This window comes from Emys orbicularis, chromosome 8, assembly GCF_028017835.1.
Source record: "Emys orbicularis isolate rEmyOrb1 chromosome 8, rEmyOrb1.hap1, whole genome shotgun sequence".
Taxonomy (NCBI): domain Eukaryota; kingdom Metazoa; phylum Chordata; order Testudines; family Emydidae; genus Emys; species Emys orbicularis.
Window position 1 is genome coordinate 64,866,139 of NC_088690.1, and position 26,800 is coordinate 64,892,938.

The 26,800-nt window shown below is 43.6% G+C and overlaps 1 protein-coding gene across 3 annotated transcripts in view; it reads right to left on the bottom strand.

The window, feature by feature from the left end:
• Positions 1 to 26,800, bottom strand: part of KIFAP3 (kinesin associated protein 3) — a 146,419-nt gene that overhangs the window by 100,170 nt on the left and 19,449 nt on the right. For all 3 annotated transcript variants that reach the window (XM_065409644.1, XM_065409645.1, XM_065409647.1), the window contains one exon: positions 24,537 to 24,699. In XM_065409644.1, the coding sequence (XP_065265716.1) occupies positions 24,537 to 24,699 (163 nt within the window). The remainder of the gene's footprint in view (positions 1 to 24,536; positions 24,700 to 26,800) is intronic.

Consider the following 26,800-nt stretch of genomic DNA (forward strand, 5'->3'; position numbering starts at 1 on the left):
CGAATTCTGTTGCCCGGACCTGCGTCTGTGATCTCTAGCAGCAAAGCCACAGGCACTCAATATTAAGAGGCAAAATGAGACCGTGCACAGAAATCACATGTGCTATGTAATGTGAATAGTGTTTTTTACCATGAAAGAGTATAAGCATTGTTCTGTAAAATGTATCTTTTTAAAAACTTCTCTCCTTTTTCCCCTCCCTCCAGCAGCTGCAAATTTTTCAAGCCTCCCTCCTCCGTCCCGAAGCCTATCTCAGATAAGGCATCAGAAAAAGAGGACGCGAGACGAGATGGTCGCAGAAATCATGGAATCCACCCGCAGTGAAAGAGCTCATCTGAATGAGTGGAAGGACACGGTTTCAAAGTATAGGAAAGATGCCAGTGAACGTGAGGACAGGAGGGACCAACGTGAGGAGAGGAGAGACGCTCAAGATGAGAGGTGGCGGCAGGAAGATCAGAGGAGTCAGGATGCAATGCTGGGGCTGCTGCGTGAGCAAACAGACATGCTCCGGTGTCTGGTGGAGCTTCAGGAACGGCAGCAGAATCACAGACTGGCACTACAGCCCCTGTATAACCCCCCTCCCCATGTTCCATAGCCTCCTCACCCAGACGTGTAAGAACGCGGGGGGGGAGGCTCCGTGCACCCTCCCATTCCACCCCAGTGGACAGCCCAAGCAAAAGGCTGTCATTTTTTTAACCTTTTTTTAGTGGCCTTTTCCTTCCTGCCGATCCTCCTCCCAAACCCCACCCGGGTTCTCTCCCTCTTTTTATAATCAATTAATAAAGAATAAATGATTTTTAAATGATAGTGACTTTATTTCCCTTGAAAGCAAGCTGTGATCGAAGCGGGAGGGTGGGTTCCTTACAGAGAATGAGTCAATAAAGGGGGCGGGTTTTCATCAAGGAGAAACAAACAGAAATTTCACACTGTAGCCTGGCCAGTCATGAAACTGGTTTTCAAAGCTTCTCTGATGCGCAGCACTTCCTGGTGTGCTCTTCTAATCGCCCTGGTGTCTGGCTGCGCGTAACCAGCAGCCAGGCGATTTGCCTCAGCCTCCCACCCCGCCATAAAGGTCTCCCCCTTACTTTCACAGAGATTGTGGAGCACACAGCAAGCAGCAATAACAATGGGGATATTGGTTTGGCTGAGGTCTGACCAAGTCAGTAACAATCGCCAGCGACCTTTTAAACATCCAAATGCACATTCTACCACCATTCTGCACTTGCTCAGCCTGTAGTTTAACAGGTCCTGACTCCTGTCCAGGCTGCCTGTGTATGGCTTCATGAGCCATGGCATTAAGGAGTAGGCTGGGTCCCCAAGGATAACTATTGGCATTTCAACATCCCCAACGGTTATTTTCTGGTCCGGGAAGTAAGTCCCTTGCTGCAGCCGTTTAAACAGAGTAGTGTTCCTGAAGATGCGAGCATCATGAACCCTTCCCGGCCAGCCCACGTTGATGTTGGTGAAACGTCCCTTGTGATCCACCAGTGCTTGCAGCACCATTGAAAAGTACTCCTTGCGGTTTATGTACTGGGTACCCGGGTGCTCCGGTGCCAAGATAGGGATATGGGTTCCATCTATCGCCCCACCACAGTTAGGGAATCCCATTGCAGTAAAGCCATCCACTATGACCTGCACATTTCCCAGAGTCACTACCTTTCGTAGCAGCAGCTCAGTGATTGCTTTGGCTACTTGCATCACAGCAGCCCCCACAGTAGATTTGCCCACTCCAAATTGATTCCCGACTGACCGGTAGCTGTCTGGCGTTGCAAGCTTCCACAGGGCTATCGCCACTCGCTTCTCAACTGTGAGGGCTGCTCTCATCTTGGTATTCTGGTGCTTCAGGGCAGGGGACAGCAAGTCACAAAGTTCCATGAAAGTGCCCTTACGCATGCGAAAGTTTTGCAGCCACTGGGAATCGTCCCACATCTGCAACACTATGCGGTCCCACCAGTCTGTGCTTGTTTCCCGGGCCCAGAACCGGCGTTCCACTGTTAGAACCTGCCCCATTAACAACATGATCTCCAAAGCACCGGGACCCGCGGTTTGAGACAATTCTGTGTCCATGTCCATGTCCTCATCACTCTTGTCACTGCGCTGCCGTCGCCGCCTCCTCCTCGCCTCGTTTTTCTGGTCCTGGTTCAGCATAAACTGCACGAGAATGCGCGAGGTGTTTACAATGTTCATGACTGCTGTCTTGAGCTGAGCGGGCTCTATGCTTGCCGTGGTATGGCATCTGCAGTGTTTACCCAGGAAAAAAAGGCGCGAAACGGTTGTCTGCCGTTGCTTTCATGGAGGGAGGGGTGAGGCTGTACCCAGAACCACCTGCGACAATGTTTTTTGCCCCATCAGGCACTGGGATCTCAACCCAGAATTCCAATGGGCGGGGGAGACTGCGGGAACTATGGGATAGCTATGGGATAACTACCCACAGTGCAATGCTCTGGAAATCGACGCTAACCCCGGTACATGGACGCACACCGCCAAATTAATGTGCTTAGTGTGGCCGCATACATTCGACTTTATACAATCTGTTTCCAAAATTCGAATTCTGTAAATTCGGATTAATCCCGTAGTGTAGACATACCCAAAATAATGAACTAGACTAAAATTGGACCAGATTCTCAGCTGATGGAAACAGGCATCGCTCCAAAAAAGTCAGTCAATGGGACCTATACTGGTTACACCAGCTGAGGATCTGGCACAATTATGTTTAACAAAAACAACAAAGCTTTTCATTCTTGTAAAAAACTTTTACTTCTAGTAATCGAAATTATTAGCTGGGACAAACAGCCAGTTAAATCTTTGCTTTGAATCTCAAGTGCTATTAAGATAGTTGCAGCTTATTTCTAGACCAGTGGTTTTCAACCGGGGGTCCGCAGACTATGTCTAAGGGGTCCACAAAAGGTTGTCGGTACCACAGAACAGTGGTTTTCAACTTGTGGTCTGGAGACCAGAGGGTCCGCAAACTATGTCTAAGATTTCCAAAGGGGTCCGCACCTCCATTTGAAATTTTTTAGGCGTAGGCAAATGAAAATAGGTTGAAAATCACTGTTCTAAACAACAGAATATAGAGGTCTTGTATTCTTTCACTCCCTTTCCCAACTCCTGTTAAAGAGCCAGTAGAATGTGGAGGCAAAGGGTTTCTTGTGACTCAACACAGCCAGATTTACACAAACAAGCATCTGTGGCACAGAGAGTTTCATACCATGCCTATAGAGCATCTCAGGCAACATGTTGAATGATATTTCCAACCTGTCCAAAAATTCAAAATGGATCCAGCTATTCAACTTAAGTAGAAAGTGTCTAAGGTGCTACAGTAATGCCTACTGCACCTGATACAGAAAAGTTCAAAAGACGCATGGAGGTGGCAGCACTACACAAATGCAAGAAGCATGAAATTAACAATGGCTGAAGAAAAAGGAGAATTAAGGAGGAACCAATGCAACAAAACAAGGTTTACGGAATCCAGAATTCCAGGCTTATTAAGTATCTAGACATTGGGGGAGGGAGGCAGAAACCAAAAACTAACCACGACCATCTTACATTCTATGGCTACTTTAGCACTCTGCACTCACCAGTATTAGGAATTATCTTGGGGTTGGAAAGGAAGGTTTTTGGGAGCAAGACTTACTGTCTCTTTAATACTTTAATCCTTTGTATTTTCTTAATGCAAAAACCCTCATACATCATTACTGTTGCATGGTTAAACCTTCACTCTGTCCCTCTTGTGCACATCCATTTCAATACAATCTTTGATGATTACGTACAATTTCTCAAATTCTGGAATATAATGGGATATGATTTTTTCTACATCCTTATGTACAGTATGTAACCATGTCATTAAAGACTATTATAATACACATGCACAAATGGCTGGAACTACAGTTGCCTGTTGAACTTTAACTTTGTTGTCTTCTAGCTTTTGAGTTCTTAATGGTGCAACTGTAGAGGTGTGTGACCATAATATTTTGCATTTAATTTACCAGGTTTTCTTTTATTTACCTATATTTGTAAAGAAGGGACAGAAAAAAATGAAGGAAAGAATTTCAGTCTCCACAGCTTCAAAGCTCTGCTGGTTTGCCAAAAGTTTCCCACAGGTCCATCACAAACACTCTGAGTGCAGTTCGGTAGGAAGAAACAGAACCATTGACCACCTTACCACTGACCAGTATCGGTTCCCAGGCAAAACAGCAGCAGGTCAAGAATCAAAGGGTTGAATGCTGCAGGAAAGAGGCTGAGGAAGATTGTTTTGACTGGAGAGGTCATCCATCAACACAGCCGGCACAGTTTCAATACCATACTCTGATCCAATGCTTTATTAGGTGGGCTCTGGGACGCTGGCAAATCAGTTCAGGTTAGGATCAGCAGGCCAAGTAACCTGGGTATGAACCTTAAAGGCTTGAGAAGAGGCATTGCAATTGTAATCAGGACAATTCACTTGTGTGTGGGTATCAAAGAGATGTTAAAAGGGATTAATAGACTAGGCCAATTCATTTGTGTTGAAAAGAAATCAAGGAAGATGCTGTGTTTATGTCTATCTATATCTTGTAACTCTAATTACCTTTACATTAAATATGCAACTATACTCAATTGTTATTAGATCAAAGGCCTGTATTTAGTACTTGGTTGTATATTCACAAGATGTGTATATACTGCATGAATCAAATGAATATTCCTATATTATCTTCAGCTTATCTATCCCTGTTATAATGAATAACCGGGAATTGCCTTGTGTAAATCACTGTAGCTGGATTACCTGTGTATGCATAGGAAGTAGAATGTTACCCTCAAAGGGTGGGTTATTATGGGCTTAACAAAGAGGAATCTTCGGGCATGTGCTGTGCTCGAAACACTTGGCAGCCTGTTTCAACTATAAAAGAAAAACCTGGAGCACGATCCTGCCATCTCTGATCTGCTGAATTTTAAACAGGGAAAGTTTGAGCCACTGGACGGAGATCCCCAAGTAATTACTTGGGATGCCCCGAAAGATTCGTGGAAAGAATCTAACAGACGCTACATCTAAGCCACCATCTGGGCTCTAATCTTTTGATTAGAGAGATTTATTGCAAACTAGCAGAAGTTAACATCACTGCTATCATCCTGATCTACAGACTCTGAAATGGACTGTAATGTATATGATTCACTTTTCTTTTTTCATTAATAAATCTTTAGTTAATTTACTAAAGATTGGCTACAGCATGGAATTTGGTGAGATCCTGAAGTATATTTTGATCTGAGGTATGTGGCCAGCTCCTTGGAGTTGGAAGAACCTAACATGCGATTTTTGGATCATTTATCACAGAAGTCCAGTTTTTCTGGGTGGTAAACCAGGGACAGATTGCCAAAGGGGAGACACTTTGTGACTCCATGTTAAACTGGTGTAGCAATACAGGAATACTCATTTGTTGCTGGTTTGGTTAAATCTAATTGTAGAAGAGGGGTGAAAGCATTATATACTACCAGTGTGGGTGTAATCTGCCCTATTTTCTGTCCGTCTGTCCTAAGTTTGGCATTCTCAGCTGTGATCCACTCGAGGCCATCCAAATGTGACCACCGTAGCAGCATGTGGCCACCAGGGGCTTTTCTTACGGCCACAGCCTCCTGGGCTGTGATGAGGGGGGGAGGGGGGAGAAGAGTGGCAAAGTAGCGGCCCCTCCCTGTTGCTCCTGGATGTACCACCTTGGTGTTGGTTACTGGGGCTGCCAGTAGGGTTGGACCCTGCCCCCCTCCAGAGACACCTGTGGCACAATGCTTGGAGACAAACCAGTATTTGCCAATATGCTGATTGAGCCTGTCATGTTGCCTAGAGCAGGGGTTCTCAGGACAAATTTTTTGGTGGCCTCACTGTTGCTGATGGGGCTGCCAGTAGGGGTTGGACCCTGCCCCCCTCCAGAGATACCTGTGGCACAGTGCTGATGTTCGCGCTCGTATTTTTTCCTAAAATACTTGTGGGCTGGAGCCTGAAGGCCTGTGTGCAGATTCCGAAGCCCCATGGACAGGGGACGGGGCCTGGAGATGGAGCCAGAAGCTGTGCGACTGGAGCCTGAGGCCTGCTGCCCCACAGCCGGAGCCCAGGACTGGAGCCTGAAGCCCCATGGCTAGAGCCTGCCTGCCTGCCTCCCCAGGGCTGAAGCCCAAAGCCTGAGCCCCACTGCCCCTGGGAAGCTGAGGAACTCACAGGCTGCCTGCTCTAGCCACGGGGCTTCAGGCTCCAGTCCTGGGCTCCGGCTGTGGGGCAGCAGGCCTCAGGCTCCAGTCGCACAGCTTCTGGCTCCATCTCCAGGCCCCGTCCCCTGTCCATGGGGCTTTGGAATCTGCACACAGGCCTTCAGGCTCCAGTCCACAAATATTTTAGGAAAAAATATGAGCGCGAACATCAGCAACAGTTGGTGGCCGCACTGAGGCCACCAAAAAATTTGTCCTGAGAACCCCTGCTCTAGGCAACATAACAGGCTCAATCAGCATATTGGCAAATACTGGAGACAACCTTTAGCTATCTTCTTTTCCAGTGTCATTCACGGAAAGGAGATTCAACACATCAACAGTTTGCAAGTTCAACATCATCAACACTCAGTTTTTTGAGCATTTAGCCAGTAGAGTTTAAGGTAGGTGGCATAATTCTCTTCAAAGGAAATGTTGACAAACTGACAAGCCAGATGCCCTCCTTACTCAAAGGGACTAACTCCCTAAAATGGATATGCATAGATTACAAGGCCAGAAGAAACCATCTAGTCTGACCTCCTGTATGACCCAGGCCAGAGAATTTCCCTCAACTAATTCCTGTTTGAAGGGTCTCTGAGGAAAAAAAAAAAAAAAAGCAACGTTGATTTAAAAATCGCCAGTGAGTGATGGAGAATCCACCACAACCATTGTTAAGTTATTTCTATGGTTGATTATCCTCACTGTTAAAAACGTACACCTTATTTACAGATCGAATTTGTCTAGCTTCAGCTTCCAGCCATCGGATCTTGTTATTCCTTTGTCCACTAGATTGAAGTCAATTATCAAATTTTTCCCCATGGAAGTATTTATAGACTGTGCCCCTTAACCTTCTTTTGTTAAGCTAAACAGACTGAGCGCCTTGAATCTATCGCTATAAGGCTTGTTTTACAATCCTTTAATCATTCTTGCGAGTGACTGACCATTGTTTAACAGATTAATCAGAAGATACGCATCTTGTGTTTTGTTCTACTTTGAACATTGCTGAACGAAGCCATGAGTCAATCATAATTATTTGGAGATTCTGTTGAAGACCGACCCAGTCTCGACCCTCTCACTTTGAGCCAGGGTAAAGAACAGCTCTCTTCCTAGATGCAGAAGCCTTAAAGGAACAGGATGGGGTAACAGGATGCTATTTTTGATCACAACCCAGGGCCACACATGCAAAAGCAGGCACTGCAAAAGGAGTTCCTTATGACTTATTCAGAAGGCATCATTTTATTCCCCTAACTAGGAAAAGAAAGAAGAATCTCTGCCAACAGTTCGCATATAAAAAGTCACCAATGTTTTGGGGATATGCCAAAGCTGTGCCCTGCAAAGACTGGTAGTTTTGAGAATCAGGCACTTAATGACTGAAACTGGACTAGCCAAATTGCCTAAAGCAGTCAAGGCACCCATGGAAAAATAATGGCCTAGTCATTATGGATTCCTTTGGTATTTATGGTAATAAACATGAATCATGATGAACTCATTGGATATTAAATGTGGAGGTCATAAGTACTTTGATAGGATTTCCACAAGAATTTAACAGTAATTAACCAAATCATTATTTGAAAGTGTTATTGAATTATGCTTAGTACTTATACAACCATTCCAGAGAAATTGGTCATTCCCAGCTGAGGGCAGTTAATGCCTTAACAAACCGGTCATTAACTGCCGTAACTGATTTTGTGGGAATTATTGCTGTTATAAAATACACTCAACAGTTTATAGGAACAATACTTTTTTTTTTTTTTTTTTTTTTTTAATTTGCAGCTGTACTTTCTGCTGGAGCAGCTGGGATGGAAAAATATCAGGTCCCTTGGGCTGTTTTCACAACTAGTTTTCTGCAAATTAGAGGGGTGGGTTCTGAGTTCCAAACGGTTTCAGATTTTCAGTCTTTGAATGTTAACAAGGCATGTGCTGGTAACTATGACCAAAGCCTGAATTCCTTACTCAGGTCTTACTAAGACCACATACCCCTGGGCTTCAGTGGCAATTGTGCATCTGTAAGGACCGAGGAAAAACTATGCAATAATTTTCAGGATCTGACTCTGTATTTTGGACAAGTTTGTGATTTTAAGGCAGTGTTTCTCAAACTGGGGTCGCCGCTTGTGTAGGGAAAGCCCCTGGCAGGCCAGGCCGGTTTGTTTACCTGCCCTGTCCGTAGGTCCGGCCGATTGCGGCTCCCACTGGCCGCGGTTCGCCACTGCAGGCCAATGGGAGCTGCTGGAAGCGGCACGGGCCGAGGGACGTACTGGCCGCCGCTTCCAGCGGCTCCCATTGGCCTGCAGCAGCGAACCACGGCCACTGGGAGCCGTGATCGGCCGGACCTGCGGACGGGGCAGGTAAACAAACCGGCCTGGCCTGCCAGGGGCTTTCCCTACACAAGCGGCGACCCCAGTTTGAGAAACACTGTTTTAAGGGCTTGTCTATGTGGTGAGACAGTGTGTGGCAAGCAAGGGTGTGAATCTACAGCACTTTAGCTGGCCAAGCAGACCACCTGCAGTGTCCCACAAGTACCATAGTCCACTCTGATGTTCTCCCATTTGAAAGTGACTTTTGAAACAGTCCGAGGGGACTACGAACTTCTAGCGTGCTGTATATTCACACCCTGGCTTGCTGCGCATTAACTCACTTTGTAGACAAGCCCTAACATTAACGTCCTCTATTAGTCCCGCAATCAAGAAAAAAAGCACTAGTTCAGGACATATCTGGACATTTGAATTTCAAGAGCAGAATCAGCCCTGAACAATGCTGAAGTAACACACAGCAAGGATACAAGTTATGGACTACATTATCCAAATGGAATGGCATAACAGGAATTCAACATAGTCTCTAATGGAATCACCAACATCACCACTTTAAGTGTGAAATATATTCAACACAACCCATGTGGAAAACATTAAATACACTTCACTGAAAAATGAGCAATTCAAAGGAAGCCTCTGTATACGTATTAACTAGCAATTCTACATTTCAGCATCAAGCACAAACTATCAAAACTTACATTACATTTACTGTAAAATATTAGGTAAATTAAAACAAGGATTCTAGCAGGGTAAGAATTTCAAGAAGTTGGCCTTGGCTTTCTTATATACATATCTTGCAGTGCTGAATCAGGAAACCAGTTTATTAGATTACAAATGTTCTTCCATTAAGAAGCCCACACCATAATCAGCAGCGATCCTAAGAAACTATTATAGTAAAAGGGGCTAGAAAAAGTAGTGAAAAAGCTAAAGGAAAGTTACATTATTGTACCAAATCTGAGACAACTGGACCAGGTTATTCAGTGTATGGTTTAAATCCCATTCACTTTATTTACATATGGCAAAGATCAACCTTGTAGGACATAACTTAACTAATCAACAGAATCCTCAAAAAGGTTTGCAAACCTGTTCCTTTTGTAAAGACCACTGTATAAATACATTAAGTTGTTTATGAATTACTAAGCATTAATAATAAATCCCTAGCTCTGATGTATTACTTATCTTTATATCTCAAAGTGCTCTGCAAAAGGAGGTCAGTATCATTATCCTAAATTTGCAGATGGAGAAACTGAGGCACGGAGAGGGCAGTGACTTGCTCCAGATCACCCAACAGGCCAGATCCAGACCAGGAAGCAAACAGGAGCTGCGAAACTAACTATTGTTACTTACAAGAAATTAAGTAAGTTAAAAATTATTTGTCTTTTTAGCGTAGCCCAGGCTAAAAGAAAGCCCCAGCCCTGACATGGGTGGAGGCACATTATGCAAATCTAAGCATGCCGCAAAGTGTGAGAATGCAGTATTTTATCTACTTTCCTGTTATCCAGACACAAAGGTCAAAATAACAAATTACTAGGGGATTATAGCATCTCATTTCCTGTTCCTAGGATCTATTACCTGTAAGTACTATCACTAAGATACATACTACATTACTCACTATAAAAGAGTTACATAGATTAGTTACTACACAATATAATTAAAACACAAACTCTAAAAAGTGCATTATATAAACCCACTACCATATCACCACCACATTTCACAACACCAAAATATAATTCCGAAATGCTTAAAAATATCCTTGTACTCCAGCAACTCATCCCATTATAAGAAATTTTACAGGCCTCTGACATAACTTAATGCTCCTTGGAACTATCTTTCCTCGACTTCAATAGGAGCAGGACCAGGCACAAAGCCTTCTATGGCACCTGGCTTTCAAGGTACAAAGGAAGGAAATTCTGTTACTGAACTTCTAGGTTCCACATGAACAAGGCAGGAAAAACTCCCCTGCTCACCTGCCCAATTCCTGAGTACAGCAGCTTGAGGGCTTAAAGAGATCACAGAAATATAGGGCTGGAAGGGACCTCGATAGGTCACCTAGTCCAGTGGTTCTCAACCTTTCTAGACCACTATACTCCTTTCTAGAGTCTGATTTGTCTTGCGTATCCCCAAGTTTCACCTCACTTAAAAACTACTTGCTTACAAAATCAGACAAAAAAAAAAAATACAAAAGTGCCACAGTACACTATTACTCAAAAATTGCTTACTCTCTCATTTTTACCATGTAATTATAAAATAAATCAATTGGAATATAAATATTGTACTTACATTTCAGTGTACAGTATATAGCAGTATAAACAAGTCATTGTATGAAATATTTGTTTGCACTGACTTCACTAGTGCTAAAAATGTAACCTATTGTAAAACTAGGCAAATACCTAGATGAGTTGAAGAATCCCCTGAAAGACCTCAGTGTACCCTAGGGGTACGCGCACCCTGGTTGAGAACCACTGACCTACTCCAGTCCCCTGCACTGAGGCAGGACTAAGCATTATCTAGACCAGTGGTGGGCAACTTGCGGCCCATCGGGTAAGCTGATTGCGGGCCGTGAGACATTTTGCTGACATTGACCATCCACAGGCACTGTCCCCCGCACATCCCAGTGGCCGCAGTTCGCCATTCCCGTCCAATGGGAGCTGCGGGAAGCGGCGGCCTGTAGCCCACCGCTTCCCACAGCTCCCATTGGACGGGAACAGCGAACCGCAGCCAGCCGCTGCTTCCCACAGCTCCCATTGACCGGGAATGGTCAACTGCGGCCACTGGGACCTGCAGGGGGCCATGCCTGTGGATGGTCAACGTCAGCAAAATGTCTCACGGCCTGCAATCAGCTTACCCTGATGGGCTGCATGAGGCCTGCGGGCCGCAGGTTGCCCACCACTGATCTAGACTAGGGGTGGGCAAACTACGGCCCGAGGGTCATCCGCCTGGAGCCTGCACCCCGACCCCTTCCTGCACCCAAACCCTCTGCCTCAGCCCTGATCCCCCTCCCGCTCTTCGAACCCCACTGTCCCAACCTGAAACACCCTCCTGCACCCCCAACCCCTCATCCCCAGCCCCACCCCAGAGCCCGCACCGCCAGCCAGAGCCCTCACCCACCCCTGCACCCCAACCCCCTGCCCCAGCCCGGACCCCCCTCCCGCACCCTGAACTCATTTCTGGCCCAACCCCAGAGCCTGCACCCCCAGCCAGAGCCCTCACCCCCTCCCGCACCCCAACCCCCAATTTCGTGAGCATTCATGGCCCACCATACCATTTCCATACCCAGATGTGGCCCTCGGGCCAAAAACTTTGCCCACCCCGATCTAGACCATCCCTGACAGGTGTTGGGCTAACCTGTCCATAAGACCCTCCAGTGACAGAGATTCCACCACATCCCTAGGTAATTTGTTCCTGTGCCTTACTACGCTTACAGTAAGGAAGTTCTTCCTAATGTCTAACCTAAATCTCCCTTGCTGCAATTTAAGCCCATTACTTCTTTTTCCTGTCTTCAGTGGTTAAGGAGAACAATTTATCACCCTCCTCTTTAGTACAACCTTTTATGTATCTGAAGACTTATGTCCTCCTTAGTCTTCTCTTCTCCAGACTAAACAAACTCAATTTTTTTAAAGCTATCCTCATAAGTCATGTTTTCTAGACTTTTAATCATTTTTGTTGCTCTCCTCCAGACTTGGTCCAATTTGTTCACATCTTTCCTGAAGTGTGGTGCCCAGAACTGCACACAGTACTCCAGCTGGCGCCTTATCAGTGCTGATTAGAGTGGAAAAATTACTTCTTGTGTCATGCTTACAACACTCCTGCTAATACATCCCAGAATGGTGGGTTTTTGTTTTTTTGCTACAATATTACATTATTGACACATATTTAGTTTGTGATCCACTACATCCTTCCAGATCCTTTTCTGCAGTACTCCTCCCTAGGCAGTCATTTCCCATTTTGTATTTGCGCAATTGATTATTCCTTCTTAAGTGTAGTACTTTGCATTTGTCCTTATTGAATTTCATCCTATTTAATTCTGACCATTTCTCCAGTTTGTCAAGATTATTTTGAATTCTAATCCTGTCTCCAAAGCACTTGCAACCCCTCCCAGATTGCTATCGTCCGCAAACGTTGTAAGTGTACTTTCTCTGAAATTATCCAAATTATTTATGAAGATATTGAATAGAACCGGACCCAGGATAGATCCCTATGGGAACCCCACTCAATTTGCCCTTCCAGCTTGACCATGAACTATTGATTATTCTCAAAGTATGGTTTTCCAACCAATTGTGCACCCAGCTTATAGTAGGTTAGTCTATGCTGTACCTCCCTAGTTTATTTATGAGAAGGTCACATGAGACTGTATCAAAAGCCTTACTAATGTCACAGTATATCACATCTACCACTTCCCCTCCTAGCCACAAGTTACCCTGTCAAAGAAGGCTATTAGGTTAGTTTTACATGATTTGTTCTTGACAAATCCATGTTGACTGTTACTTATCACCTTATTATCTTCTAGGTGCTTATAAAATGATTGTTTGATTTGCTCCATTATCTTTCTGCTACCAAAGTTAAGCTCACTGGGTCTGTAATACCCTGGGTTGTCCTTATTCACCTTTTTATTGATAGGTACTATATTTGCCCTTTTCCAGTCCTCTGGGATCTCTCCCATACTCCATGAGTTCTCAAAGATAATTGCTAATGGCTCAGAGATCTCTTCAGGCAGTTCCTTAAATATTCTAGGATGTATTTCATCAACAGGCCTTGCCAACCTTAAGACATCTAACTTGTCTAAGTAACTTGTTCTTTCCCTATTTTATCCTCAGATCCTACTGCGTTTACACTGATGTTCACCAGGTTAGTCATCCGATCACTACTAACCTTTTTGTTGAAAACAAACAAAAAAAGGCTTTTAAAACTTTGGCCATTGCTGTGTTTTCTGTTATTGTCTTTCCCTCCTCACTGAGTAATGGGTGAACCCTATCCTTGGTCTTCCTCTTGCTTCTAATGTATTTGTAAGATGTTTTCTTGTTTCCCTTTATGTCCCTAGCTAGTTGAATCTCATTCTGTGCCTTCTAATTTTGTCCTTAACATGCTTGGTTTGGTTTGGTATGTATATTTATTCTTTGTAATTTGGCCTCGTTTCCACTTTTTGCATGACTTGCTTGAGTTTCAGGTTGTTGACCTGAATGGATCGACCCAAAATGAAACTGCCACTGGATCTATTGGTAGCGCTTTTGGGTTTCCCAGATAAAAAGACAGGCATTCCACAACACTAAACTGTGATCAGCTGCTACTGAACGTCAAGGCTCTCTCTGGCAATACTCTGGAGGAGGAGAGAACCACCTGATAACATTACAAGGATAGGGAGAATGTGGGATTTCCTGATAAAAATAAGCCAGCGATTATCTGAGATAGGGAGACAGTTTCTTACAGATCTGGTGACCATTTTTAGAATACAAAAAAAGCAAAGGCCCCGATCTTGCAAATGCTCCTGCATGCGAACAGTCCCATTGAAGTCACTGGGACTACACACATGCAGAAAGATAAGCATGTGCATATTTGCAGGATCAGGGCCTAAGATAAAAGAAGCAAAGACCTGGGAAATATAGAAATTATTTTACTGTAAAACTACAATTCTTTAGCTTCTGTTTTATGGAATTAACAGACTCAACGGATATTCAACTGCTACTCTTGTATCAGCTTTTACTCCAAAAGCCAATACAGCATGGAAATATAATTTCAAATATTGGAATGATTTCTCCTTGTATCAGCCCAAATCTTTTTAAAAATACTGATAAAAAACTAAGCCAAGTGTAAAGAGACAAAGTATACCTGTGCTGCTGTGAGGAAGGAGGACACTGCAACTGCTCGTCTGCACAGGAGCAGGGAGCATGGGGAACTCTGGAGGAGAGGCAGCAGACTTCCCCCTCCTGCAGCGTTCAGATGCTCGGTGATATAGCTGTCAAATTCTCCTTTCCCCAAAGTGCCTTTTAAAGTTCTTATGGCTGAGAGCCATCCCGCACAGCCTTTTTCCAGCTCAGGATCCCCAGGCTCATCTCTCCTGGGGAACTCTTCCAGATGCTCCTTTCTGAGGTTCCCAGAAGGCCATCTCTACATCCAGAAGCCTCTTAAGGTCTGCTTGAGAAGAGTACCTCTCCTAAGGTACTGAGCACCAAAGCCTCACCTTCAGAACAGCACCACTACTCTGTCCCTTAGGAGACTGCACTTCTCAGGCCAAGCTTACAGAGTGTGTGGCTGTACAGATCTGCCTCCTGTGAGCCTCTGAGGGTATGTCTATACTGCAATTAGCCCCAAAAGCCCAAGTCGTCTGGCATGGGCCAGCAGCAGGTGTCTGTTTAATTACAGTGTAGATGTTCTGGCAGCACAAGTTCTGGGATCCTCCCATCTCTCAGAGACCTAGAGCCTGAGCTCAAGCCCATGCCAGAACATCTACATCGCAGTTAAACAGTCCCTTGGCCCGAGCCCCGCAAGCCCGAATCAGCTGGCACGGCCCAGCTGCGGGTTTTTAATTGCAGTTTAGACATATTCTCAAAGGTTAGAAGGAGAAGCAGCAAAAACTTTACTCCCTTGCAAAGATCCTGAACTCCCTAGGAGATTTGTTGCTTCTCTCCTCTGACATTTTAGACATCCAAGTTTTGTCATCAAAAGCATTTCATGTAGCAAACTCTATTCATCATTCACTGATGAACAATTTTTAATCTGTCCACTTCTGTGACATACATAGAAATAGTTAAATGAAATTGTGCACTGATACAGTTTTGTAACTTCAATACTAGAGATTGCTAACTACAGATTTGAAAAATACTTGGGACTGGTCTACACTAACGCTGTAAGTCGATCTAAGTTACACTAGTTCAGTTGCATAACTTACATAACTGAAGGCGATGTAACTTAGGTCGACTTACAGCGGTGTCTACACCGTGCTATGTTGACGGGAGACGCTCTCCCACCGTGCCTCTCGGGGAGGTGAAGTACAGATATCAATGGGAGAGCGCTCTGCCATCAACTTAGTGTCTCTTCACCAGACCTGCTAAATCAATACTGCTGCACTGATCGCAGCGGTGCTGATTAAGCTGGTAGTATAGACATGGCCGTGGTTTCTAACTTTTGACCATGTTAAATTAAAGGAATAAAAAAGTATCAGACAGTAATAGTTTCCAACGAAGGAAGAACAAACACCCACAATGTGCAATGAATTTCATTCACACTTTCTTGGCAATTCTTTCCATTCACTATCGGCAAGCAGTGTGAGTTTGATGAACAAATATTTTATTATAAAGGCAAGGGAGTAGATCCCAGCCTCAAGTACCTTGCATAGTGCAATGTTAATCACGGTTTTGATACTGAAGCCTCTACTCTTTGATAGCTTTACATACAGTAAAATCATAGGCAAGTTTTAAAAAAATTCAGTATTAAAGTTAGGCTCCTAAATCTATATTTTGGTGTCTAAATAAATAGCCTGGTTTTTAAAATGTGCTGTGAACCCAAAATCCTGCTGAAGTCAGCAGAAAAAGGTGGGTTCTCAGTAGAGTTGAGCAAATAACTGATTTTTCAGTTCAGAGGCCGAACCAAAAAATCCCCCTGTAAACACAGTTCGGTTCAAAATGAAACCAAATTTTTCTTTTCAATTTTTGTCACTGAATCCAAAAACTCACTTTTTTTTGTTGTTTTGGTGTTTTTTACCCTTTTATTTTTTTCAATTGGCCAAATTTCTAAACGGAACACCATTTTGAAACACAGAAGTCAAACGAGACATTTCAAAATGGTCACAACAAAGTGCAGACTTTTTTCTTTTTTTAATCTTTTTTTGGATGAAACTATTCATTGAATTCAATCAAATTTGTGAACAGTTTGAGCCCTAAAAAATGCATTTTTTGGCGTGACTACTACTGGCTGACAAAATGTCACCCAGCTCTAGTTCTCAGTACTATTGAAAAACAGGCCATTTATTCAGACACCGAAATATGGATTTAGAAGCCTAACTTTAGGCTCTTATTTTTGAAAACTTTGGCCATACTCACCACCAATGATAAAAAAACACTCAAAATAAATCCCTTAATAATTACTGCTTTCCAACAAACTGGTCTCTAGCTGAACTATTACTTAAATGTGCTTGAGCCAGCATCTACTATAAAGAAATGGAGATACCCCAGGCAATGTTCACACACCGAGTATTAGAACCAGGTGCTGCAGAGCCACCTTAGGAAAAAAGGTTTCTCAATTTAATTGGGAAAACAGGAGGAAGCATAAATGTTACTGCCATTAATAACTTCAAGCAATCCCGATATGACTTTACCTCACCCTGACAGCTGGACATGTGCTTTTTGTTAGGGTCTTTGCCACATCTGACCCCTATTGTTTGCTCACTTGATCAGGTAGGAAAATGTATACTTCTTTATAGGATGAACGAGGCCCATTAAAATTGCAAAAACACTGCAGTAGCCTGTAAGAAGCTCCTTACTCAAACAGATGTGTGAAGCTCCATAATAAGTTCACTACAAAAAGCCTAAGCCAACTCATAAAGAGAAAACATCTACTTTAAACATTCTTAAAAGAAACCTTCATAAAAGCAATAGAATAGTTAAAAAACTCACAACCCTTTGTTAATTAGAAAACAGGCTATTTCTGGAGTTTTTAATCAGCAGTCTGAATACAACTCAGCACGGTTGCATAATGTACAATGAACTGGTCATCAAATACACAAAATTTGACTCCTTAGTTCTTCTTTGTTTTGCTCATGAAAACCTATGTATTAAAAAAGGAAAAAAATGTCAAATCACCATGGAAGATTTCAAAAAGGGCTTTCGACAGCAAGACACTGCCTGAACATCTGTCAAGGAAACCAGCAATGACAGGCAAAGGAAGCAATACTTGACTTCTGAATGATCAAAGCTGGTTAAAGTTGTAGCCTGATGTGAACAGCTCTGGCCATCTCTAACACTAAGGAAAAACCAGACTGCCTCATTCAAAAGAGCTCAAACTATCACAGAACTAAAGAGGCCTTCCTAAGGCAAGGTAGATGACCCTGTTCCTCACAGCATGTTGACATAAGGTCTCCAGAGCACAGAGGATGCTTTCATATCTAGAATAATGTTATGAAACCTAGATCAAGAAAGGTTTCAAAGTAGCAGCCGTGTAGATCAAGAAAGGATCATGTTCCCTAGTTGCAAGACAAACCCCTATAGCCAATTTGGCTTGATCAGATCATTGTACCCATGAAACATGGAAACTATTATATTGGAATTGTACACCCACCAAACAAATATCCTCTCAAACAACCCACCAGATGGATGCGTGCTTGAAGTTCTTTTAAGATGTACACTCACTGGTGAGATCTTTAGACTCCAACTCTCCAACACAAACCTTATAAATAACTGCTGACTGTGCCTTATTCTCTCTTGCAAAGTCAAAATTTGAAGGAAATGTATTACCTAAATTGCATCTAGCACAATACTTAAGGATTCCAGTTGCTAAGATGAGGCTAGGGATAGCTTATTATGAAGTACTGCAACTCAGTGACTCCAACACTGTCAGTAATTCACCAATTTTTCAGTTTATTCCAGCCACTTGTGTACAGTCAGACCTAGGTTTTTAAAAGTGACTAGTGATTTGGGGTGCCCAAATTGAGACAATTTAAAGGGACAATTTAAAAAGTTATGGCCACAGGCCCTCTGAAAACCAAGTCCCTTTCAGGTGTCAAGTTGAGCACCACAAAAGTGGGGCAATCAAAGTCACTACACTTAAAAATGTAGGCCTCATCCTATATCCCAAGGAAAGGAATATTACTTACATGTTATGGACCAAACCCTGTTCTCTGCACTCAGCCAGAGTAACTCTACTACAGCTCTCCATGCAGAAGGAGATCCACCCTCCAAGCATCTGCACAGTTGCTACTGCAGTAGCTTCCATGATGCCTGTGGCTCCTCTCTGCAGGGGACAAATGATAGCCAATTCATATACTGGTAGTGGATACACCAGCTATACTACTGACTTGGCATCCAAGCACATCAGAGTGCTGGGAGCTCCCAGTGCACCCCACGAGCAGCCTCCCACCACACACAAATGACAGAACACTGCTTCTGCTGTGCACGGCCCTCTGTTCTCATGGAGAAGGAGGCAGTATTTGTCTCCAAGATTACGACAGCTAAACACTTTTAAAAGCACATGCAGTGCTAATGACAGAGACACATGCAACTACATAGAACATGCTTATTAAAAGAGCGAGATACCTGCAGCGGTTGTGGTACAAACTGTGCCATGGGTGTTTCAGCAAGGCTAGCGACTGAAGAGAAAGTCCATTGTATGCCCATACTAATTTAATTGTACAAAATCAGCAAAGTCTCTGGACACATTCCCTTTGTGCAGCTTGTGCCTGGAAACCCCAACCATAACAGGGTGGCTCTTGTGCCTCTGTCCTGGCTTCTGGCTAGCAAGCCTGAGGCTACGTCTACACTACCCTACTAGACGCTTGTACTCCACCAGCGGAGGTAGGAGTAAGCGCCATCGACGGGGGAGCCACGGAGGTCGATTTGCCGCTGTCCTCACAGCGGGATAAGTCGGCTCCGATACGTCGAATTCAGCTACGCAAATAGCTGAATTTGCGTATCTTAAATCTACCCCCCCCCCAGTGAGGACGTAGCCTGAGTCTGAACTTTCCTGAAAGGAGCTAGCTCTTCTAGATTCTGAGCATAACTAAACTCTGCTGTACCCAATTAACTCAGGAGCACACAGTAAGCTGCAAGAGCAGTCGGTTTTCACTTCTTCAGAACACATAGGCTGCACTGAAAGCAACAAGTTTGGTTTCACACTGCTGCTGACTGGCAAAGCTATATGTGGAAGCAGGCACCAGGAACTATTTCGAACTGGGAGAATAACTAAAAAATGGAGGCCGAAGAAGAGCAAAGAACCTCCCACCACCCATACCCCTGATCTCCCTTGCATCAGCCAAGAGGCTCTGGGGTGAGAGAGGGGAACACAAAGAATAATCCTGCTCCTTCAATGTCTGTCACTCTATGTCCCCTCCATTCGCTCAGTTGTAGAATCCCTTCACTCTTTCTGCCTGCCTCTCACAGCAGAGTCCATCCCACCAACTCCCAGCCTTGGCACATGCCTAACCTCAGATCCCTCCACTCCTGCTCCCATGCTGCTTAATGGCTCTGGAAAAAGCCAAGGACCCTACAGACTTCCTATGCTACGTCAAACGCTACTTCTCCACCTCATGAGTCTCAATCCCCACATATGTGCCCACAATCCCTGCCCATTACCGATCTGCAACCTCAACTTCCTCCTTAAATGCCTACTGTATTTAATTTATACTCTCCTTTCATACCCACTGCTAAAGGCATGATATGCATGAATGTTAAAATGCAGTAGCCTAATGAGCTGACAAGTTTGACCCTGTGGTGTTAGGAACTGTATGGTTAACTTGTCAACAGCTGCTGAGATGCATTAGCACTTGAAGATGAACTGCAAATGTAAACCAAAGTGAATTTACTTGAGTAATATGCATTCAATGCCCTAGTAACCAGGATAAGAGGGGTATTTGACACTTAAAAATAATTTATTTAATACTGAAGCCCGGTTGGCCAGTTTCGCTCAGCTCTGATGTACAAAGTGATGTATTTATTACAGGTACTGCACCTAGGAAATCTTGTTGACGCCTGGAACTGGCATAGGGTGTAGGGAAAGTAGGCTACAGTATTTTGGTTATGGTTTCCAAATATAAAAGAATAATATTTTGAACCCCAGAAACTGCACCAGATACAAACATTAAAAAATAGATACGTGATGGCCATAGGCTCCAGCTCCATCATGTTACCCTAAAGAGTTGTGACATCTCAGAATAATGCCTTGTGCGTCATGACAGATTTTTTATATTGCAGTAGCACCTAGGCACTGTTCAAACACAGAACACAGTCTCTGCCCCAGCTTACAAGTTAAAGTTTCATCTGTACCGAAACCACAGGCTGTGATTGCAGTTTGTGCAGACATACCCGAGCTAGCTAGATTAAAGCTAGCTCAGGTTCAGAAGCAGTGTGCGCTTCAGCAAAGGCTGTACAAGCCCACTCAGAACCCTGGCTAATTACTTGCGGGGTTGGTTGATTTAAACCTAGCTTGGGTATGTCTACTCGAGCTGTATTCACATCCTGGACTACAGTCTAGACATACCAATAGTTGAACCTGCAGCACTTCATTGGATCTAAAGAAAATGACTTTTCTGTTTAGATAGCCTCCCTCATCCCAGTTATCGCTAAATGCCATTTACCCCACCACCACCACCCTTCATCTGGAACTGGGCATAAAGAGAAGGGATCCCAAATGCTGTGCACCCCCACCAAAAAAACCCACCTCTGTTTACAGCCCAGAGAGGAATGGTGTGAAATGCAGCACCCCGGCGCTGTTTGCATGCAAAAAAGTTTGGAAGAAATGATTTTTAATCATCACTGACATTATTCGCAGCCAGGATTAAGGATCACAGCATTAGATCCTGTGCTAGTGTAAACTGGTGCAGAAAACTCATGCATTCAGTTCAAGGTGCATTTCCTAGAAGACGTCCCAATAAAGCAGCTGTCATGGATTCAGTACATTCCAGTTACAATATATTGGGATAACATTTCACATAGCCCCTTTTTTCCCAAAGCACTATATGCATTATGGACCTAGTAATGCAAGAGCAAAACTCCCATTGAAAGCAGGGTGCTCAGCAATTCACAAGGCCAAGTTCAATTATAGGTACAGACTCTCTGGACTGCTGCAGCCTCTGGAGTGGAGGGTGGCAGCCAAATGATACACAGGATTCTTCACAGCAGTGTTTGGAGGGGAAATTCTGTGCAGTGATAGCAGGACAAACCTCCATACGTGCAAAACACAACAAAGGTAGAGCTGGTTGGGAAGTTTTCAGTGGAACGGTTTTGTCAAAAAATGTCAATTCATCAAAACCAGAAGTTTTTTGTAGGAAAGGGTCAGTTTTAACAAAACTTTTGTCAGAAAGGTTTCACGAGTCCAGGATGGACTTTCCACATAGACACAGAACCCCAGAATAGCCAGTAACCCAGTGGTTAGGGAACTCACCTGAGATGTGGGAGAGACCCAAGTTCAAATCCCTGCTCTGCCTGATTCAGACCAGGGACTTGAACCCAGGTTTCCCACATCCCAGGTGAGTGCCTGAACCACCAGGCAGGCTATTGTCTATTCTGGGGTCTCCCTCTTTTTGTTTTTTCGCAAAACATTTTGAAAGGTCTTGTTTCATCCCAATATGGGGGAAAATTTTTGAAACCTCAAATTTTCATGGGCTAGGACAACTATTCCCCACCCAACTCTAATCACAGGCTGCACTATTTACACATAGATAACAGAACTTTGTTTTTAAGTCTTATATGAAAAATTCACATGTATGGAACACAATCTATCTATCTTGAGGATAAGGGGCAAAGCCAGTCTTGCCTAGATTTGAATTTATCATTGTTGCATGGAGATTATTCCACACTTGATGTCTAGTGGATGGGGGAAAGCAGAAGACATGATATATCTTAATTTTAGTAAGGCTTTTGACACAGTACCACATGACAGTCTCATATGAAAACTAGGGAAATGTGGTTTAGATGAAATTACTAGAAGGTGGATGCACAATTGGTTGAAAGACTGTACTCAAAGAGTAGTTATCAATGGCTCACTGTCAAACTGGGAATGTGTATCTATTGGGGTCCCAAAGGGGTCCAGTAGTACTCAATATTTTCATTAATGACTTGAATAATGAATTGGAGAGTATGCTTATAAAATTTGCATTTGACACAAAGATGGGAGGGTTGCAAGCACTTTGGAGGACAAGATTAGAATTCAAAATGACCTTGACAAACTGGAGAATTGGCCTAAATTCAACCAGATGAAATTCAATAAAGACAAGTACTTCACTTAGGAAGGAAAAAATTAAATCCACCACTACAAAATGGGAAATAAGTGGCTAGGTGGTCGTACTGCTCAAAAGGATTTAAGGGTCACAGTGGATCGCAAATTGAGCATGAGTCAACAATGTCATGCAGCTGCACACAGGCTATCATCATTCTGGGGTGTATTAACAAGAGTGGCATATGTAAGACATGGGAGGTAATTGTCCTGCTCTACTCACTACTGGTGAGTCCTCCACTGGAGTACTGTGTCCAATTCTGGGCGCATACTTTATGAAAGATGTGGACAAATGGGAGAGAGTCCAGAGGAGAGCAATAAAAATATTACATGGTTTAGAAAATCTGACCTACGAGAAAAAGGTTAAAAAAACTGAGCATATTTACTCTTGACAAAAGACGACAGAGGGGGGGACCTGATAACAGTCCTTGAACATGCTAAGGCTGCTATAAAGAGGACTGATCAGTTCTTCTCCATGGACAAGTAGTAATGGGCGTAATCTGCAACAAGGGAGGTTTACATTAGATATGAGGAAAAACCTTCTAACTATAAGGATAGTTAAGCAATGGAACAGGCTTCTAAGAGAGATTGTGAAATCTCCATCATTGGAGGTTTCTAAGAACAGTTTGGACAAAGACCTGTCAGGGATGGTCTAGGTTTGCTTGGTTCTGCCTCAGTGCAGGGGGCCGGACTTGATAACTTTGAGGTGCCTTCCAGCCCTACATTTATACAATTCTATAAACCACTGTCATCCCCTTCAGCACAGCCTGAGGTTCAATTGCTACTCTGTGTACCCTTCTATTTTTCCATTTGTTTCATTCTGAAGAAAGTGTTTATGTCATACATTCCCGCCCCTCAATTCCTCTTCGGCTTATATACCCTGAGAATCTTCCATCTGTATGGAGAAACATCATCAAGCAGCCAGGACCCAAACTCCATCAAGCAGGAATTTTACCTTAAACATCACCTGGAAATCAACTGGTATCAAAGTGCTCCCTGTGGAAAATATTGTTTAGTAAGTGCGCAAACAAGTTCTGCTCTTAGTTGCAATTTCCAAGTGGTGTTAAGGTGTTATAGTGTGTACTGGGGTAATCCAACCTGCAAGTGACATAACTGCAGGAAAATTCACATCTAAAAGAAATGGACATAACCTTATTTGCTACTGACAAGAAAACACATTCTTGGCAACCACTATCTGGAATCCAACAAGACTCCCAGGTTACAAGCCTTAGCAACAACTGGTGGGCATAGCCATCCACCAAAGGCTCGGATATAACTGGCCATTTCCTCCATACTACAAGCATTGACAGTGTTCTCTCAGTTGATTCTCAGGCAGCTAGCTCTGATCACACCCCTATGTTAAGACACCTGGAAAGCTATCTAAACTACTCCACCATAAGAAACTGACACACAGAGCGGGATGTCCTCAGACACTACAACCCCGGCATTCTTAACTACTGGATTGAACCTTTCTGGCATGTCCCCTGTTACCTGTAATGGAACCTGTCTGCAGCCCCCCTGGGAACCGCGATCAGGCGCTGGGGCGTGGAGCAGGGCTGTGGCTGGGAGTCGGGGCTGCAGCTGGTGCCGGGCCATGGCTGGAGCCCGAGGCTGCAGCTGGGAGCAGAGCAGGCCTGGGTGATGCTCCCTCCCTGCCCCCCAGGGGGGCTAGCCTGGGCCCCGCTGCACTCCCTGAATGTTACTCCAGCCCACATCACAGTTTGGGAACCACTGCTCTAACAGGATTAGTATGGACACCAGAATCTTTGTTCCTCATCAGGTGGTCAGCAATCCCATCCTAGCAGTGGGGTCTCCATCCCACACCCAGGCATACAACCAAATTAACTAGGGTCAAAAAGACACTAGGACTCACATGTGTGTGTAACTTGCTACAATCTTCTTGATAATCTTCATCCAAAAAGAAGATTTGAGACAGGACAATAACCGGATTGCCAGTGGCAAGAGATGATTTCTTGATCAAGAGGTTAACAATTGCTTTTTTGAGGGAAGTTGATACCTTGTCCTTCCAAAGGAAGGGGCTGACAAGAGCTCAATAATAACAACAATGCTAACGCTGCTGGAAGGGCTGCACAGGGACAAAAGAAAACATACCTAGAAGTGCAGTAAGTTTGGGAAGCAGCCCAACTTGGACCATCTTGTTTCTCAGGCCCGTGTCAAAGGAGAGGTTCAGTAGAAGTCGAAGGGTGATATTCAGCAGGTCTTCATGCTCACATGGTACCATTTTCACCAGTTTTTCCACAATATCCATTTCAACCTGTATGAGAAGCATGAGAAGTCACTAAGCCCACAACCTACCCAAACTTTCACTTTTGTTAGCAACTATTTTTTAAATTATACTTATAAATGAAAGCAAAACCAAAGCCGATAGTTAAAAGTTACCACAGTGTCTCGATTCAAAGTGGCTTCACCTTCCAAAAGTTTGGCTTTGTGGCTAAAAATTTTCTAGGACTGCTCTCTGGCTAATTATTTTTTTAAAAGGAAGATTGAGCTAATGGACTCAGCCATCTTTGGAGTATCAGATGAATGGGGGGGGGGAAGAGGGGGGAAAGAGACCTCAATGGGGATTGGCGCAGGGATCCACTTGCAGAGTGACTTGCAGGATCAGGGGTCTAATTCAAACACAGATAACCTTGGAGTGATCTCCATTAGAAGTCAGATAGATACCCAACTGAGAGAGAGAGACAAAATTGCTATCCAAGGAGTATGAGCCCTTTCCTTGCATGTTTGAGTGAGTTCCTAGGCAGGATTCGGTACGTACTCTCATAATGTCATGCTGCCCTGTATTTTAATTTAACAGAAGCATTAAAGTGATCTTGGTAGGTGTAGCACTAAGATTACAGGACATAATCTAAGGACTGAGCAGCAGTATCATTTTCTGATAGGTTTTCCTTACCAGCCCAAGAAAAGACATCTGATAATTGACTGACAAGTCTTCAGAACGTTTTTCTCACCATCTTCTAAGCTACATCTGTCTGCCGTTACTGGCCATAAGTGTAAGTTAGTTTGAACCCTTTACGCTCTTACCATATGCATTAGGATTGTGTCTGCAGCCCATCTTTCAGTCAGAAACATGCAGAGAATGAACTCAAAGCAGCAAGAAAACTGTTAGCACCACGCTGGTGGTCGTCATAAATGTGCTATATTATCCAAATTATTTGCATTACACTAGATCTCTGAGTCCAAATCGACCAATAACAATTTCTGCCTCATTGCTTTAAACATAATTAGCAATGATGGCACTCAGAAGCCAAGGTGACAGACATGATACAAACACCAAGATAGATTAAATGATCACACCATTAGTAGTTTTGCCCAAGTAAGTAAAACAGGATAAAACCTGAAACAGCTAAACTTGGCTCATTTTGTCCCCAAAGGTTATTTAGACACAGCTAAAATGAGAGAAAACCTACAACTTTCAGAATCCTATCTCCCTCATCAGTAGCTTTCTCACTGTATGGGAAAAGTATTTTTTTCTAAAGTATTATCTGTATTATGAAAAAAATGCATGTGAAGATAGCCAAGCTAAGCTGTATGGTCTATCTGAAAAATGTTCAAGGCTGTCCAAAAAGTTCACAATAAAATAAACATTAATTTTGTTTTGTTTGTTTCCACACTAAATCAAATGGAATGTGGAAAGTATGCCAGCCAATCAGCTGGTGGGATAGCTAATCCTTATTAGACCAGTAAGGTGCTTCAGGGCAGTGCATGATTATAGATTGATCTCAAGAGCACATGACTTCACCACCTAAGAAATACAATAAATTCCCCAGAAATACATTCTTCAGGGTCTTACGAATAAGGGAAATACCCTTGTTCCTAATTGTATGTAAATACACAAGAGCATGACAGTCACTAAGATACAACTGTCTACAATTCTCAACTCATTTTTACTGCTTTTATATATATACCTTTTCAACTCAGGATCCAAAATGCATTAGAAGCAATCGTTAAGTGTCATGATTTCCCTTTGAGGTTGGTAGGTAGGTAAGTAAGGATCATTATCCCCATTCAACAGATTGGTGAACTGATGTAAACTGATAAAGTGACTTGCCAAAGCCACAAAGGGATTCAGTGAATGAGGGAGTGGCTGCATTTGTTGGCTCTCAGAGCCAAATAAAAAAAAAAAAAAGTCCTTCCATTTTCCCAAGGACATGAAATTTCTTACCACCCACCCAGGTTTATGGAGAAAGTCCCTGCATTAGGAGCCAGCAGTAGCAACATGAAGCACTTCTGGGCTGCATTCTACTACAGTATGGAAGATCCTGCTGGCTTGGGAAGGCAATAGCCCAGTCTAGCAGTCTGCTAAAGTGTAACCAGATCTCCTTCCCTGAGACAACAAGAGTTAGAGATGAATG